Source organism: Polyergus mexicanus, unplaced genomic scaffold (assembly GCF_030449975.1).
Source record: "Polyergus mexicanus isolate NDT 795.1 unplaced genomic scaffold, iyPolMexi1.0 SCAF_2, whole genome shotgun sequence".
Lineage (NCBI taxonomy): Eukaryota > Metazoa > Arthropoda > Insecta > Hymenoptera > Formicidae > Polyergus > Polyergus mexicanus.
Window position 1 is genome coordinate 6,281,898 of NW_027223322.1, and position 17,109 is coordinate 6,299,006.

The 17,109-nt window shown below is 38.1% G+C and overlaps 1 protein-coding gene across 2 annotated transcripts in view; it reads right to left on the reverse strand.

Annotated features, from left to right (window-relative positions):
• The window catches only part of Gefmeso (Guanine nucleotide exchange factor in mesoderm), a 56,350-nt gene extending 40,097 nt beyond the window's left edge, over positions 1-16,253 (reverse strand). The window contains exon 1 of one of the 2 annotated variants that reach the window (XM_070315659.1): positions 15,780-16,253. In XM_070315659.1, coding sequence (XP_070171760.1) covers positions 15,780-15,858 — 79 coding nt within the window. In that variant the 5' untranslated portion in view covers positions 15,859-16,253. Of the gene's footprint in view, positions 1-6,210; positions 6,392-15,779 lie in introns of those variants that run through there. The other variant, XM_070315663.1, reaches the window with a different exon arrangement.
• Between the last annotated feature and the right edge of the window lie 856 nt (positions 16,254-17,109).

Sequence of the window (17,109 nt, forward strand, 5' to 3'; positions counted from 1 at the left end):
TTTCTACTTCTCTGCGATCGCAAAAAAAAAAAACGTCGCGAGAATTTCCCATCTGACTAATTATCGAAACGATCAATTTATTTAATTTTAAGTAGATGCATCGAATCAGATTGGCTTTAAAATATTTGCAATTATTAGGTGTACAACTTTGCTTCCGCCGTTTTTTTCCCCGAAATTCGAGGCTTTATTGTAAAAAACTGGTTATACATTTATGATTCAAAGTATTGTCCACTCCCAATAATCGTGCCAATTCTTTTTGACTTTGACTCGAGTCTTCATTAAGTAATGCCTCCAATTCTGCATCTTCAAAAACCTTCTCTCTTCCACCGCTATGCCGGTCTTCGACGCGAAAATCACCGTTCTTGAAGCGTTGAAACCACTCACGACACGTTCTTTCATTAATAGCGGCTTCACCATAAGTATTCGAGAGCATTCGATGAGCCTCAGCCGCAGATTTCTTCATATTGAAGCAGAAAATTAAAACCTCCCGCAAATGACGAGAATTTGGCTCGTAAACTGACATTTTCAATCGAGAATAACTTTATAATGCAGACACAAATCGACTAATGTTTCTATGGGGTTATGTTGTCAGATGGCCAAGTTTATTGCATGACGTCTATGATCTATCACTACTTACCGCTAAAGCCATCTATAGGAAAACGGCGGAAGCAAAGTTGTACACCTAATAGTACATTCCATCAACATAAAAAAATTTTTCTCCAAAAATTATCATTGTTACAATGCTTTTTAATTAAATTTCTCTCTTGATAATTGTCAAGAAAATCGATAAGTATGCGTTTTTGTTATTATACTTTATCATTTTTTAGTATATTATTTTTCGAGAGTAGTTTAAATGCCCGACTAGACTTTAACATTTTAATGCTGCGACTTTCGTGTCAACAATATTTTCGCAAAATTAATTCACACCCGTAATATACAGGGTGTCCCCAATTTAAATGGCAAAACTTCAGGAGCGTGTAGGGGACCGAAAAGCTAAGACAGAAAGTCCTTTAGAGGTTCGCTCGTTTTTGCTCCATTTTGGAGAAAATCACAAAAAAAAAGAAACAAAACAAGTTTTCGTTTTTTTACTTATTTATTTACATTTTATTTATGTTATCATCTATTTAATGCAGATATTGTTCAAAATGTTGCCCTCTTGTAGCAATGCAAGCATTACATCCAGCACTGACCTCATTAATTGCAACTAGACATTGTTCTAGTGATATTTGGTGCACTGCATCTATGATTCGGTCTCTTAATTGCTCTCTAAAATTGATTGGCACCGTAAAAGATAGCATCAAGTGTTTACATATGTAAGGAGCCTTGAAGCAGACAGTTTATTCGGTGCCAATCAACTCAAGAGAGCAACTGACAATGAGAGATTGAATTTTTGCGATTTTCTTTAAAATGGAGTAAAAACGAGCAAACCTCTAAAGAACTTCTTGTCTTAGTTTTTCGGTCCCCTACACGCTCTTGAAGTTTTGCCATTTAAATTGGGGACGCCCTGTATATTGCATTCGTTGAGTAACGCGTTGGCCAAACAGGTTCGATCGCGAGACGTCCTTCTTTGTTTACTGTTACGCCACTGCTCAAGCGATGTATTTCACCTCCCACGTGTTCCGCGCGACCAGAAATCACGTGTACAGGGTGACTCGAGAGAAGAAAATAAAAGATGCTTCTGTGAAAATACGAAATCGTTAAGAACATTGTGTATAAAAAGAAATCGTAACTATCATGATGCCTTTTTACAATTTATTAATTTTTAAAATGTAGAAATCATGAAATGTTTAATCTCAATTCTCAGAAAGATTCTGTTAATAATAAGATCTATTTAAATGATTAAAGAAAGCTAATTATTAGATGTCAAAGCCATATACCATGTCGATCGTGTCTCGATATTAAAACAATTGTCAGTTTTTTTTTTGTTTTTTAATTATTAAAGTCTGTATCTCAGAAAAAAGGCGCGTGACTTCTCGGACACCCCGTACATCATACTTGGAGAAACTGCTCTCCAAGAAAAACGACCAAGCAGAGATAGAGTCGAGAGACCCGTCTAATCCTTTTTAATACTCATAGATAACCTAACCTGATTTTCCAACACTGTCAAAGTCTGTCGAGAAAAACGCGCGAGAGAGACACGCTCGATTAAAAGATAAAGGAGAGAATAATGAGCGAAGCCGGTATAAATGAAATTCCATACGCTTATAGACAACGTCGGTCAATCTTCTCCCGGAACGAAAAGAGCCGCACGTGCCGAGCTTCCTGTCGCGAGCCTGCCATCCAAGATCTCGTTTATCCGCGCGTTCCCGATCATCGCGGCGAAGAACTGGTTACGGAAGCGCGCTGCATCCGAGATGGTCCTGCGTGAAAGGAACGGAATGGAAAGGAAGCGAAACGCGCGCTTTTCACCGTTAGTCGGCTGACAACTGCCTTCCAGAGACGGAGGAGCGTCAGTCGTGCTCTCCATCGTCGAACTCGTCGAATCGTTTTGCACGCGAGAATTGTAGCCAGATTTTTATCTTATACGAATAATTCGTGCCGAAAAAGGAAGTCAATTTTTCGACGATTTCGAAGTTGAATAAATCCACGATCTGTTTAGGGGAAAAAAAAATTCGGACATTTTTTGAGAACGTAAAAATAATTTCGAGAAATCTTAAAGAAATATTACTTATTTCAATTCACCCAAATGATTCTTGAAAAAGATCATGCGATTACGATGAGACGCGTCTCTTCTCGAACTGTAGCCCACTTTAATTTATGATAAAAAGTCGAGAGAATTATATAGAATGCAAAATTCGAAAAAAATCATAATCGAATATATTTTCATTCAAAGACTCGATCTAATAACAAAAAATCAGAATGTCACATCTGTTTTTAGATACAAAAAAAAAATGCAATTAAATTAAGAGATTTAAATCAAGTAGTAATATATTCGTGTCGTGCGCTTTTACGTATGTACGTGTACTCAACGGTACGAAACATGTGCGCGGGATAGAGATCACAATGCACGCGGCGTGGCGTTATTTTGCGAGCCGCAAATTGATTTCAGACTGTCCGTCCGCGGCCTTTTGTCACGCGGGAATATCGCTTTGTGCAAGGCGACACCTTCCCAGAAATGCAATCTCGGCGGCGCACGTGCGACTTAGGAAACGACCGTTCCGCTACCTCGCTCGCTCTCTCTCTCTCTCTCCCTCTCTTTCTTTCTTTCTTTCTACCTGTTGCGTTTATACGCACGCACGCACACGTGACCACGTTCTGCCCCCGCACGTTAACGCGCTTCTTCGCTTTAATAACATAAAAAAATGCTCCAATACGCAATTTAATATATATATATATATACAGGGTGACCCATTTTAACTTAGGCAGCCAAATAACTCGAAAAATAAGCACACTACGAAAAAATGTTTAGAATCAAAATTTTGTCATTTCGAGGGGGACGTACAATGACGTTAAAATGAGCCCCCCCACCCCTTCCCCTGGGCGGTGAGGGGGGGCAAGTTTGAAATCTTAAATGGGAACCCCTATTTTTTATTGCATATTCGGAATCTTTGGCTAAAAACACATACAATTTGTCTGAAACATTTTTCTCGATTCATGATAGATGGCGCTGTAATCGACGAAATTCAATTTCTTCGATTTCTCTTACTGAGAACCCATGCTTACGATTCTGCAATAAATTAACAATAAAAATACCACGTTTTCATTGTTAATACTCGAAATTAGTCTTAAAACAAACTTCTCATTATTTTTTATTACTCATTAATTACTTCTCAAGAAACTGCTTGACTGATCGTAACAATCTATGTGCCGTAGTTTGAGGGATTCCCAGTTCTCGTTCTATTTGACGGGTACTAATATGGGGATTTTGATGAACCATAGCCAAAACTGCGAGCAATCTAGGGCCATTATTATTATGAGGTCTATTCCTTCGCCTTTCGCGATGAAGTGGATTATTACGAGATCTCCTTTCAATGTTTATAATTTGTTGATCAGTAGGATGGCGGCGATTTGGGAATCGCTCCGCATAAGTACGGGCAGTAAGTCTGTAATTTCTACCACATTCGCCAAAGGTTATAAGAATATCGACTACTTCTGTAGGCGTATAATTTGCCATTTTACCAGAATTTTATCAGAGTACAAATGTTAAAAAAATACATAAACACTTGTGACTTTGGCACTAAATGGACAAAATTTTGGAGGGATACTTAGAGGAACTCCATCAGATGGAAAGTCCAAAATGTCTCGGTACTTTGCACCATTCAAGTTGCCTAAAGGGCAGGTTACGCTAAAAGCAGTTTCTTGAGAAGTAATTAATGAGTAATAAAAAATAATGAGAAGTTTGTTTTAAGACTAATTTCGAGTATTAACAATGAAAACGTGGTATTTTTATTGTTAATTTATTGCAGAATCGTAAGTATGGGTTCTCAGTAAGAGAAATCGAAGAAATTGAATTTCGTCGATTACAGCGCCATCTATCATGAATCGAGAAAAATGTTTCAGACAAATTGTATGTGTTTTTAGCCAAAGATTCCGAATATGCAATAAAAAATAGGGGTTCCCATTTAAGATTTCAAACTTGCCTCCCCTCACCGCCCAGGGGAAGGGGTGGGGGGGCTCATTTTAACGTCATTGTACGTCCCCCTCGAAATGACAAAATTTTGATTCTAAGCATTTTTTCGTAGTGTGCTTATTTTTCGAGTTATTTGGCTGCCTAAGTTAAAATGGGTCACCCTGTATATATCTCGATCTATGTCTAGAACAGTTACAACTCTTCTCAGTTAATATTCTCTGGATATTATGTGGAATGTATGTCTGCATGTGTACTCAGGGTAGGGAAGTAACGCGTTACTTGTAACGTCGTTATCGTTACAGTTGCTTTTTTTTCGATAACGATCGTTACTTTTTTTCTGTTCGTAACGGTAACGTCGTTACATTTTTACAGTAACGGTAACGAATTAGCCCTTACTTTTATCGTTATTTTTGGTTTCTTTATTATCCTATATCTATTCAATAGATATATTTTTTGAAAAATATTTTGTAACCTTCTATCATAGGCTGCATTCCGATAGTCACTGCCAGTGAAAATCTATAGCAATGTAAATTATAGATTTTACAATACTGATAGTGAATATTGGAATCACACTCTTAATAATATCAATATTTCTCTTAGCAATATTTAAAAACAATGTTTGATAAAAATTTTCGACAAAATTGAAATTTGTAAATTACAATTTAAATTCCTATAAAGATAAGTGTATTAAAAAGTAAAGATATTAACATAAAAAATTAGAATCATTAAATAAGTTTAAAATAAAAAAACACGCTCGCTATATAGAGACTAATTTAGAGTTTTTAATTGTAACATAGATTATTACATTTAATATTGATCATTAAATAATTTTATAATCTAATAGCTTATTTTAGCATTACAAAAAACAGAAACATAACGAAAAAGTAACGAATCGTTACTTTCCAAGTAACGGTAACGGTAACGCGTTACTTTTTAAAATCAGTAAGGAGTAACGAGTTACTTTTTGCAAAAAGTAACGGTAACGGTAACGCGTTGCTTTTATAGAGTAATGTTCCCAACCCTGATGTGTACCAGGTATATAAATATGAAACCGGAATTTGCCCATAGCTGGCCCTAGCTGTCAATGTAGTTACCGTCAAACCGCGTCATTGGCGCCATTTTCTTGTTTCGACATCTGATAAAGATTTTCAACTCACAACAATACAAGTTTCATACAACAGCATAGTTTTTAATAGCGTTGAACATGTCGAATTTTGTGCCTGGAAACTACGATTTGCGGACAGCATTGATTTTCTGTTACCATTTGAAGAAAATTGCTGCAGAATCGCATCGAATGCTTGTCGAAGCTTACGGTGAGCATGCTCTTGGTAAATCACAATGCTTTGAGTGGTTTAAAAAATTCAAAAGTGGCGATTTTGACGTGAGAAACGAAGAACGTGGAAGACCACCGAAAAAGTTTGAAGACAGCGAATTGCAAACATTGTTGGATGAGGATGACGCTCAAACGCAACAACAACTCGATTTGAATGAAGCTTTGCGTGAAAAACGACCAGAATATCAAAAAAGGCAACACAAAATGATTTTGCTTCACGATAATGCACCATCACACACAGCAAAATCGGTCAAGGAAACGATTGAGGCGTTTAGTTGGGAAATACTTTCGCATGCGGCTTACTCACCAGACTTGACTCCATCCGATTACTACTTATTTGCATCGATGGGACACGCACTTGCTGAGCAGCACTTCACTTCTTACGAAAATGTACGAAAATGGCTCGATGACTGGTTTGCCTCAAAGGAGCAACAGTTTTTTTTGGCGTGGCATCCACAAATTGTCAGAGAGATGGGAAAAATGTATAGCTAGCAATGGGCAATACTTTGAATAAAATATTTTTTATCATTTTCATACAATAAACGTGTATTTTCTATAAAAAAATTCCGGTTTCATATTTATATACCTGGTATACCTAACGCTCATTAAAAGCTCGGCGTCTGCTCTCGTTGCACCTAAATTAATCAGTCAGAGTGCCGACAGGCCAATTATATATACGGCGCGGATTCCATTTGCGATTCCCGCGACTCGACAGGTAAATCCGCCGCGGGCGGCACTAAATTAACTACCTCGCGTAATTATACGCGAGTCGTATGTCGCGCGAGTCGAAGCCGATTCATTTCATTCGCGCGCAACGTCCGGATCTGATCCTCTGCTACAGTAGGCATTCATAAAGTATGTAAATCCCCGCCGCGTAGTTACGCGAGTAATATATCTGAAATATTAATAACGTCCCGTTATCCTAGAATCTGATAACGTTATACGAAGCGCACTCACAATTCTTAATCTGACGTGTACAATATTATATGTAAACAATTCTCAAATTCTTATTGCGATTAAGGTAAATTTTTGTAAGCTATGTTCTTTCGCGCGTATCTGTGATACTATCTTTCTGTCGGAAATTTTTTTTACCATCTTTCTCGTGTTTCTCGTCAAAAATGTCTTCAGAAACGACTTTTCAACTAGGGGGCCGTAATTATCGTAATCACCCCCAGATGTATATCTTCTTACGAATGATTTATAAAATAAATATCATTTATAATAAGGTATAAAAAATTGTATATTATACTTTTTCACAATTGCTACTCCACGCAAAGCGAGGTTCAACGCAAACCTAGTTTCTTGATAATGAAGCCCCATTTTTTTTTTACTACTTTTCACGCGTTTCTCTTCAAAAATGCTTTCGAAGAAACGACCTTTCAAATAGAGGGCCGTAGTTATCGTAATCGTGTCTACATCTGCCGTAATGTTAAAAAATTCATCGATACGTTTATCATAATTAAATTGATTAAGTTTAAATGAAAACTCGTAAACAAAAGAAATTCTTAGGGAAAATATACTGACAGTGACGCAAATGTAAACAAAAAAACATAAACACAAGTAAGATACAGTGAAAAGATCATAGAAATAAATGCAAAAATTATGATACTTCAAAATCTCTGAAACGAAAGAAGAGCGCCACAAAATTCAAAGTGCGCGTTACTTAGGAATGTGCCCTCTCTCTATGATATATGTAAAAATGAAAACGATCCGTGAGGTGTAAGTTAACGTAAATATTTACCGAAATACGTTCCTTTTTTAAACTTTGATAGCTTTTTGCTACAGCCAAAATATCTTTAAAGAAGAAAGACTTTTCCTCGTCCTCTTTCAGCTATATTATACATATATCTTTCTTTTATCTATTTTAACACGATTTGAAGTTTCTTTTGATGAAAAGCATATACTTTACGAGTTAAAGGCTCTAAAACTTCTCAATCTGAGCTTTGAGGAAAAACACCGCGTAATTATCAAAATTTCTCGAGAAGCAGAATTTATGCGGTAAGAAAGTGCCAAGATTAGAGATTGTTCGTGCCGATTAGCAGCTCATACGAGAGCATAACGTTCACGCGCGTGTACAGAATGCACGATTTACGAGTGTGTTCGCACCTTCGTTGCACGTTGGCGACACACACTGCAAGTTTTTCCCGACCCGCCCACGAATGTCGAATCGATTGGTCTCGAAGTAAGAGGGTCAATATTTTCTCAACAATATCAAATCGCTTTCTACGACTCTCGATATTCGAGTTTTGGCCATTTTGATTATTTATCGTTAAAAAAAACCGGTAAAAAATAAACAGAAGCGCTTCCGCGCAAGAGACTGTTGTTAAATCATTTTTCTTGCGTCCGCTGTATATATTTTACAACAACAACTAAAAAAAAAAAAAATACATTTCCGAGGAATTCTCTTACGGACGATAATATCTGGAACGTGCATAGAGTCGCCTTTCACGCGACTCGGTTTCCGCACGTTTTATCAGTTATTTAAACTGTCGCGTCTCGAACTTTCGCAATCCTCGGGAAACACGCGCGACGCGTTCGTCAAAATATGCAAGCGACGATGCGTAAACCCAAACTAATTATTCCGGTCATGTTTCAACATATTGGTCCCATTTATTTTGGCTTTATGAAAAATATTTATAACCATCTCTGAACATTTTCTCGCGCGTAATCCACACATCTATTTCTTTTTTTTCCCTCTCCGCATATGCCGGACACGATGGTCAAAGTGTCAAAACTAGATATCACGGAACCAAATACCCCTGTGTGCTCGACGAATACGTAAAGAGAATGGAAACGAAGGAAGCAGAAACGGGCGAAAGAAGGTGAGGATGAGCGGCCTTTCGTAGACGAACGCCGCGGGTCAAGGGTCGAAGCGTGTCGGCCGATCTATCCGTCAGATCTCGATTCCGCGGCGATTCCGGATCCAGCTGTCGTAGACCACGACCGGAGCAGGCGCGGAAAAGGGGACCGCGCGCGTATCTCGATCCGGCGACACACAGATCGGGGCCCCTTCATCGTTCGCCTGATCGGACTTACGTATATATGTGTGTGTGTGTGTGTGTGTGTGTGTGTGTGTGTGTCGATATATATACACACACATATAAAACCAGATATCTCCGCCAGCCGAGGGGGGTTAAAGTTGCCGAGATGCCTAATGTCGCTACTCGCTACGATTCCCTTATATGTTTCAGCAGAATCGAGATAAAGGTTCGTTCACACACTTTATCGTGGACGCTTTGAAGCTTTGTGCTCGCTCGTTTCCTCAATTTCGCTCATGAGGAAGACGCGCACTATCGACGGGGAAAAAAGATCGATACATGAACTATTATGAAAGAATGATTTCGAACAGCTATTTTCTCAAAGATTGAGATGTTTCTCGCTCTTGATATTACAAAGAGTTAATAAATCCCTTTTTAAACGAAGAGAGAGAAATATATAGAAGAGATGGTTACGTCATTATTATAAATAATATTAGGTGTAAAAATAAGTTTCCGCCGTTTTTTATCAAAAATTGGGCATTTATTGTGAGAGAACGGAACTTAATGTTTTGAGTCACTCCCAATGTAAGTGCAAGTTCTTCTTGCGTTTGGCACGAATCTTGATCCAATAATGCTTCCAATTCCGCGTCTTCATACATTTTCGGCCTTCCGCTACGTTCTTTGTTCTCGATGTCAAATTCACCGTTCTTAAACTTTTGAAACCACTCACGACAACTTCTCTCACTTAAGGCAGCCTCACCATATGCTTCTACAAACAATCGATACGCCTCAGCTGCAGATTTCTTCAAATTGAAGAAGTAAATCAAAAGTTCCCGCAAATGACGCTTATTCGGCTCAAAACTCGACATTTTCGCACACAAAAGAATATATTATACTGATAAAGAATCACTAATATTTTAAGGTTATGTTATTGACTGATGTCCAATCTTACGATAAGGACGTTTTACATCTGACAATTTTAACCATAACTTACTGGTGGCGCCAACTTTTGTCAAACGGCGGAAACTTATTTGTACACCTAATAACTAGCTCGTACAAATATCGTCCCCGCGGGCATTGGAGAGTGAAAGGGGTTGAGGGTTCATGTTTCTACGTCAAATGGAACGAGCGACGATAATTCGCGCGGCGAAAATCGTATCGCGTTTCGCGTGGGCGCGAGTGCAATCATGAGCGGAGATACGAGTTCGCGCGAAGAAGAACAAAGTTCATAAACATCCTCTTTCCCCCCCCCCCCCATCATGGTAAGCGGCGAAAAGCGCGCGCGACGGAAAGGAAAAGGACTGCACGACGATCCTATTTAGATAATAACGTTATCCGGCAGCTCGCGTCGTCGTCAACGAAGAAATTGCGTCGAAACGGCCGCTAATTTTGCCACAATAATTTCTGTTCTCATCGACAAATTTCGAAGAATAAGAGATTGAATTATAACAACACGCACATTTCAGACTTATGCCTTACAGTTTATGATAATATTGATTACCGAGCTGAAACCCTATTACGAAAGAAAGATAAGAGAGAGATTAATCAAAATTTTATATAAAACTAGTCAATTTTAAAAATAATTTATTAAATTTTAAAATATTAATAATTTATTCTTTTATTAATCAAACAAGATAAATATTATTCTTAGTTTTAAAATTAATTATTTTAATTTAATTAATTTATATAACTTTCTATATTTTTATATATTGTTAATATCTATATTCATATTTTTTTTATTTTCTTTTAACTTTTACCGAAATAATTTTTATTCGGGGTGCAAAAGAAACCCAATTCCAAAGAAAATTGATAAAAAAAAATATGAATACAAAGATTAATAATAAAAATATAGAAAATCTGAATAATAAAATAGAATAATATAGAAAATTTGAATAATATAATAAGATCGATTAATCTTATTATTATAATAATTAGATATAAATGTTATATATTTCGATTCTGTGCATTCCTATTTCCTATAGGCCGCGTCGATGATAACGCTACGTTGTGTATGCGCATGCGAGGTTAATCTGTTTAGGATTAAATAGAAGAGGATAAAGAGATGAGGAGACTCTACTCTCGGTGAAGACGTACACGTTCCGGTCTCGGCGAGCGAACCTGCGCCGCCGCGGGCGATGTGATTCTCCTTTAAAATTTCTGCACGTGCAAGCGAGGCCGCGGGAAATAAAGTTCAATGGCGTCTGGGATGAAGATCTAAACTGACCGTACACGCGTGTACGTAAAAGACACATAGCACGCGCGTAAGAAAATCTATCTCGAAAATCGCGCGACTTTTTGCGAATAATCGCGTAAATATATTATACCTGCCCCCTCCCATGTGTGTAGATCACAATATATTTGTCTTAACGTATAAAAATTCACAGTTTAGGTACACTATACGCACCGTAGCCTTTTTTATTAATCCTAACGATATTAATTGTATCCTTGTGTAACGTTGCAAATGTACATGATCTGTGTTTATTTGTAAAGTCCAATTTCCTGCGACCAAATTTCTCTTCAATTTCTTTATGCTTTATGAGAGAAAAATTGTTACAGAAAATATTATTATACAGAGTGTGTGTCCCCAGTTTAAATGGCAAAACTTCAGGAGCGTGTAGGGGACCAAGAAGCTAAGACAGAAAGTCCTTTAGAGGTTTGCTTGTTTTTTCTCCATTTTGGAGAAAATCACAAAAAAAGAAACAAAACAAGTTTTCGTTTTTTTTTTACTTATTTATTTACATTTTATTTATGTTATCTATTTAATGCAAATATTGTTCGAAATGTTGCCCTCTTGCAGCAATGCAAGCATTATATCTAGCACTGACCTCATTAATCGCAACTAGACATTGTTCTAGTGATATTTGGTGCACTGCATCTAGGATTCGGTCTCTTAATCGCTCTCTTGAATTGATTGGCATCATCAAGTGTTTACATATGTAAGGAACCTTGGAGCAGAAAGTTTATTCGGTGCCAATCAAATCAAAAGAGCAACTGACAATGAGAGATTGAATTTTTGCGATTTTCTCTAAAATGGAGCAAAAACGAGCAAACTTCTAAAGAATTTCTTGTCTTAGTTTTTCGGTCTCCTTACACGCTCTTGAAGTTTTGCCATTTATATTGGAGACACCCTATATTAATGGATGATTATGTTATAATATTCCTCATACTAGGGGTTGTTGATATATTTATTTTTATTTAAGTAGATTGATTTCTATATGCAGGGTATATCTTGATGCTTTTTAATTTTTTAGTCAATTTAGAGTCCATTTAGAGTCCAATTTTTCCTTAGCGAAGATGTCGAGAGAAATTCATTACTTCTTTCATCACATATATATCATTGTAACTAACAATAAGTCTCAAATTAAAATTATATCAAATTAAAATTCTAAAAAATAAACCACTTGAAATTAGCTAAAAATTGTAAGGTTTGTTATTCCTTTTTTGGCTTTTCAGAATTTTAGTTTGCGAAAAGTCTGTTTTTTTTTTTTTTTTCTTCAATCGATTATGGAAAATTATTGACGCCTCGACATTTTCGCTGAAGAAAATTCGAGAGTCCTGATTAGCCAAGGAATCTACCATCAAAAGGACATTCGATACAGTGTAAAAAATGTTATAAAAATTTAATTACATTTTTGTCTCAATTGTCAGATCTGAATGTCTGAAAAGAAATTTCAGACAATTTATCTTAATCGTCAGAGTTATTTTTCTAAAAGTTCAGAATAATGTGTCTGAAAATTCAGGCAACGTGTCTGCAAAAAAACTGCAGATACGCAACGTCTGAAATTTTACAGTCAATTTTTTTACGGTGTAGTTCTGGGACAGCATCGCATAAATCGAAAGTGCTGATAATAATAATTGTTAAACGATACTAGAAACGTACTCGCGTGTTTGTCAAACGGTAAAGAGTCGTAGCGCCGCATTAACGTTTCGATAACTCTCGCGATCGAAAGATTTCCGGCGTTTGTTACGTTCTCTCTCGGGTCGCAGAACCAGAGAAGCGAGGAGCACGCCTACGCCACGGTAAAGCCCACGCTACCAGGACCGTAAGTATCCATCTGGTGTGACCGAGATGTCGTGCGCACCGGAATGCCCATTGCACAAGCCGATATTTATTCCGAACGAATCGCGGAAATACTCCTCGCGGAAGGATCGCGGCGTTTAAATGCGCGCGCGATCGCGATTCCTCGATTCGAGGCGAGGGACTGGTGGCGCATCGAGATCGCGCTTTTTTTTATTCGTCTCAATCTGCACGCGGAATTACGAGAGCGAGTGCTACATAGAGTATATGTGTGTGTGTGTGTGTGTAATTTGTCTTTCTTGTTGCGTTTCTGCTCGTAAAGAAATAACGTTTCAATTCTCCGAAATTTCAAGTTTTACGATACTCCAGTCTCTATCACACGGATATTTAAGGCGCTCTTAACAAACTTGTCTTCGTGATTTATAGGGCTTTGAAAAGTTACAACTTCAAAGTATCTAATGTTTTACGAAACTCGAACCCTCGACATTTAGATGTCGAGAAACTAGAGGCATTACAGATTTCGTGTGACCATATTTAGAAAGCGCAAGTCACAATACATATTCTAATGTACTTTCCAAAGTGCGACAGTATAACGGCCGTTTTTGTACCGTCGAAAAGACTGAAGCAACTTTTGGAGAGATCCGGACGCGCGGAGAGAGAGAGAGAGAGAGATTGAAATACTCAAATTTTCGTTGAGACGCGACGCAAAGCGTAAAAGGGCAAGAATACACGCACGGAACGCACGCTCGTTCGGCCGTCACTCTAAGCTGCATCCGGCAAAGCGGCGGTTTTTTGCGACACGCCGGGTATTGCATCCTTAAGTTCTGCGCCACTTGTCCCTTGGAAATGGTCGGACGTGCCAGAGCGAGATCCTCGCGAAGCCGCAAAATTTCGCGTGGCGAAAAATTCGAGGATTTTTTTTTCCAACCGACCGTCATATTCAATCTTATTTCCATGGCCCCTTTCGAATTTTATTCTCCCTTTTTTTTTTACAAGTAGCTACCCATATAGCACAGAACATTGCAGCAACATTGCAGCAATATTGCAACATTGCAGCAACATTGCAGCAATATTGCAACATTGCAGCAACATTGCAGCAATATTGCAGCAACATTGCAGCAATATTGCAGCAATATTGCAGCAATATTGCAACATTATAGCAACATTGCGGCGATGTTGCAATGTTGCTGCAATGTTCTGTGTTGTATGTACTTATATACATTTCAAATTATGGAGATCCGAGAATATTGCGACTCTCCGGCGGGTTTTATTTATCACTGACAATTAATCCCGCCGACTAGCTTCCCCGAGTTAACTTCTCGACCTTCTTACGGGAGCCTCGCTCTCTGCGCGCGTAACGTCTCAATTACGCTTTTTGTCATTACGAAATAGCATATATTTTCCGTGGCCTGTAGACTTTCTAATTAAAGAGAAGTGCCAGGCGAGCGATTCCTTCAAAAACTCTCTGTCACAGTATAAGAATATTTAAACGAGAAAAACATATTGTATTTACCGAGAAGAGATATCGATTCATTAACAAAATCAATTTCTTTTTACCTAGAGAAGAATTGCAATTCTGAATTCGCCAAAGAATTCTGTCGGCAAAAAGTGCACGGTTTCTGACGAAATGGGTATTGAAAAAAGATATTTACGAATTTACAAATTCTTTTAAAATATACTCCCTTTTTGTTTGAATGCAATGTCGTGGAAAATTTTAGAAATTTGTTCTAATGTCTTAGGATTTTGTGTACTATACAGGGTGTAACAGAGCGCCCGTATCAGCAATTTTTTGAGGAAGCAACGCATTTTTGTGAAAAAATGTTTCATGCAAGAGTTGTACAGCTCTAAGTGGCGCATTGTATAATAATATTAGTATGACCTTGAATAGCACCGTCAAGGTCATATAAAAATCACTTTGAATTTTTCAAACGGAACCCCCTATTTTTCATGACATATTCTTGTAGCTTACCTCGAGAGCTTTCCAAAACACTATAATAAAGTATTTCTTCATTAAGTACCTTTTGAGTTATTTTATATTTTAATCTGACATATTTTGATATAAAAAATAAAATATTTCGTGAAATATTCAGTTTTCGATAATCTTACCGTAATACTTTTATGTACAGAATAATGAGACAAATCAATTAGTGCAAAAAAAAAACCAAATAATTGTTTAAAAAAATACATTGTAAATCATTTTTTTAAAAACAATTATTTTTTTATACTAATCTATCTCTTTAAAAAATGCAAATATTCTTAGTTTTTCCCTCATTAATATAGAAAAATTACGATTTTTGTAAAAATACAGCTCCCATATCTTTCGCATGCTTCAATATTAATTTAATAATAAATGTAATTATATTTTTATTATAATTATATCTAATTATCATAGATTGTGTACCTATGAAAAGCTATATTACATTTATATTTATATCTTTTCCCTTTATTCGATATTTTTCAAGTACAAAAATCTTGTGTACAACGCGGGAAATCTGCACGATTGCATGCATTTCAAATTGGTTAAACGCTCCGGAGAGAAAGAGAGGGAGAGAGAGAGAGAGAGAGAGAGAGAGAGGATCGCGTCATTAGACGCAATAAACTCGCGCGACGAGCCTCGAGACGCGCATTAATTCGGGTCATTTGCGTTTCGAGGATGCGTGCCCGCACTTTAATCTGCCTCGGCGCCATATACGAAATGCAACATGTTTCGCAAAACACGTGTCGAAAACAAAAGAAAGAAAAAAAAAAAAGACAGAGGAACATCATACATGACCGTAGCGCATGCGCGCAAACGCATGCGCGGTCGATCTCGCGATCACGTTTCGAGAATAAATAATATGAGAGGGAAAAAGATAAGTTGTATTTTGCATTATCGCTCACCGAAAAAATCCTCCCAGCTGACCGAACCGGAGTCGGAGTCCACGGCGTTGGCGCTCGCAGCCTCCACCTCGCTGCCCATCGCGGCGTCCGCAGCGACGACGATCCCTCGTAATCACGTCTTTCGTCGAACGTTGCGCTTACTCGCAGCGTGACGTGCAACGATCGTCGCGCGACGACGTCTCGCCGGTTCGCTCCCAACAGGCTCGACGACACATCATCCGTGAACGCGCGAGGACCAACATTATCTTTCGCAAACACCGAGGGGAGTCTCGCGCGCCCGCGCGCGCGCGCGCGGTGAACAAGGGTGAACGACTCCCGCGCGAACGGATACGAGCGGGAGATGAACGCGCTGCGCCGGACGGATCGCGACTGACACCACCGACTGCGGTGGGGAATCAGGACTGGACCGGCGCGCCGAAACTCGCCCGAGAGCCCCGAGGAGGGTGAGGCGAGATCGTAAAATCGACGTTGTTGGATTCGGCCGACGCTCTTGCACTCCGTACACACGTCACGTGCGACACGCTCGCAGGATGCAGCGCGACTGACGCGATCGGCGCGCGTCGTCCGAAAATCGCCGAGGGTGAACGATCCCGTGGGCCAATGAACGTATTTCTCTGAAATTCGCGAAATAATCATTCAATTTGGATTTTTCTTTTCCACAAATTTATTTTGATTTATATCTAAAAAAAAAAGAGGAACTTTTTATTAAAGAAAAATTATATGAGAATAAAAATAATAACATTCTTTAACGGATCTCTCTAAAAGACCCATGCTGAGATCTTAAATCGTCGAGGGTGGGCCAATGAACGCATTTCTCTAAATTTGGCGAAACTATCTCTTGATTTCGAATTCTCTTTTATTTCCATAGATTTATTTTTGTTTATATTAAAAAAAAAAAAAAAAAAAAAACTTTATTTAAAAAAAATTATATAAGAATAAAAATAAGATTGTTTTTAAACGGATTTTTCTAAAAGACTCATGCTAGAGTTTTAATTTGAACAAAACGATGACTTCGATTACGTTTTGCCTTTTATTATTGTCATCGCAGACCGTTTGAATATTTCTTAATACTGTGTGTCTGAAATAATACACGTAACGTTTCGGAAGATTTATATCTGAGATATTTTGAAAGCATGGAACCGATACGCGCATTGCATGGAATATTAATGACTGCAGATGAGTTGCAACGAAATAAAAGATCTCCACCGGAAAATACCCGGATATCGCTCAAAACCCAGGGCACCGCGAAAGTATAGTTGTACATTCTTTGCGCGCGTCCGCGCGCGTAGCTGCGTTTATTTTTCGAAGATGCGTGGAATAGGCATTTACA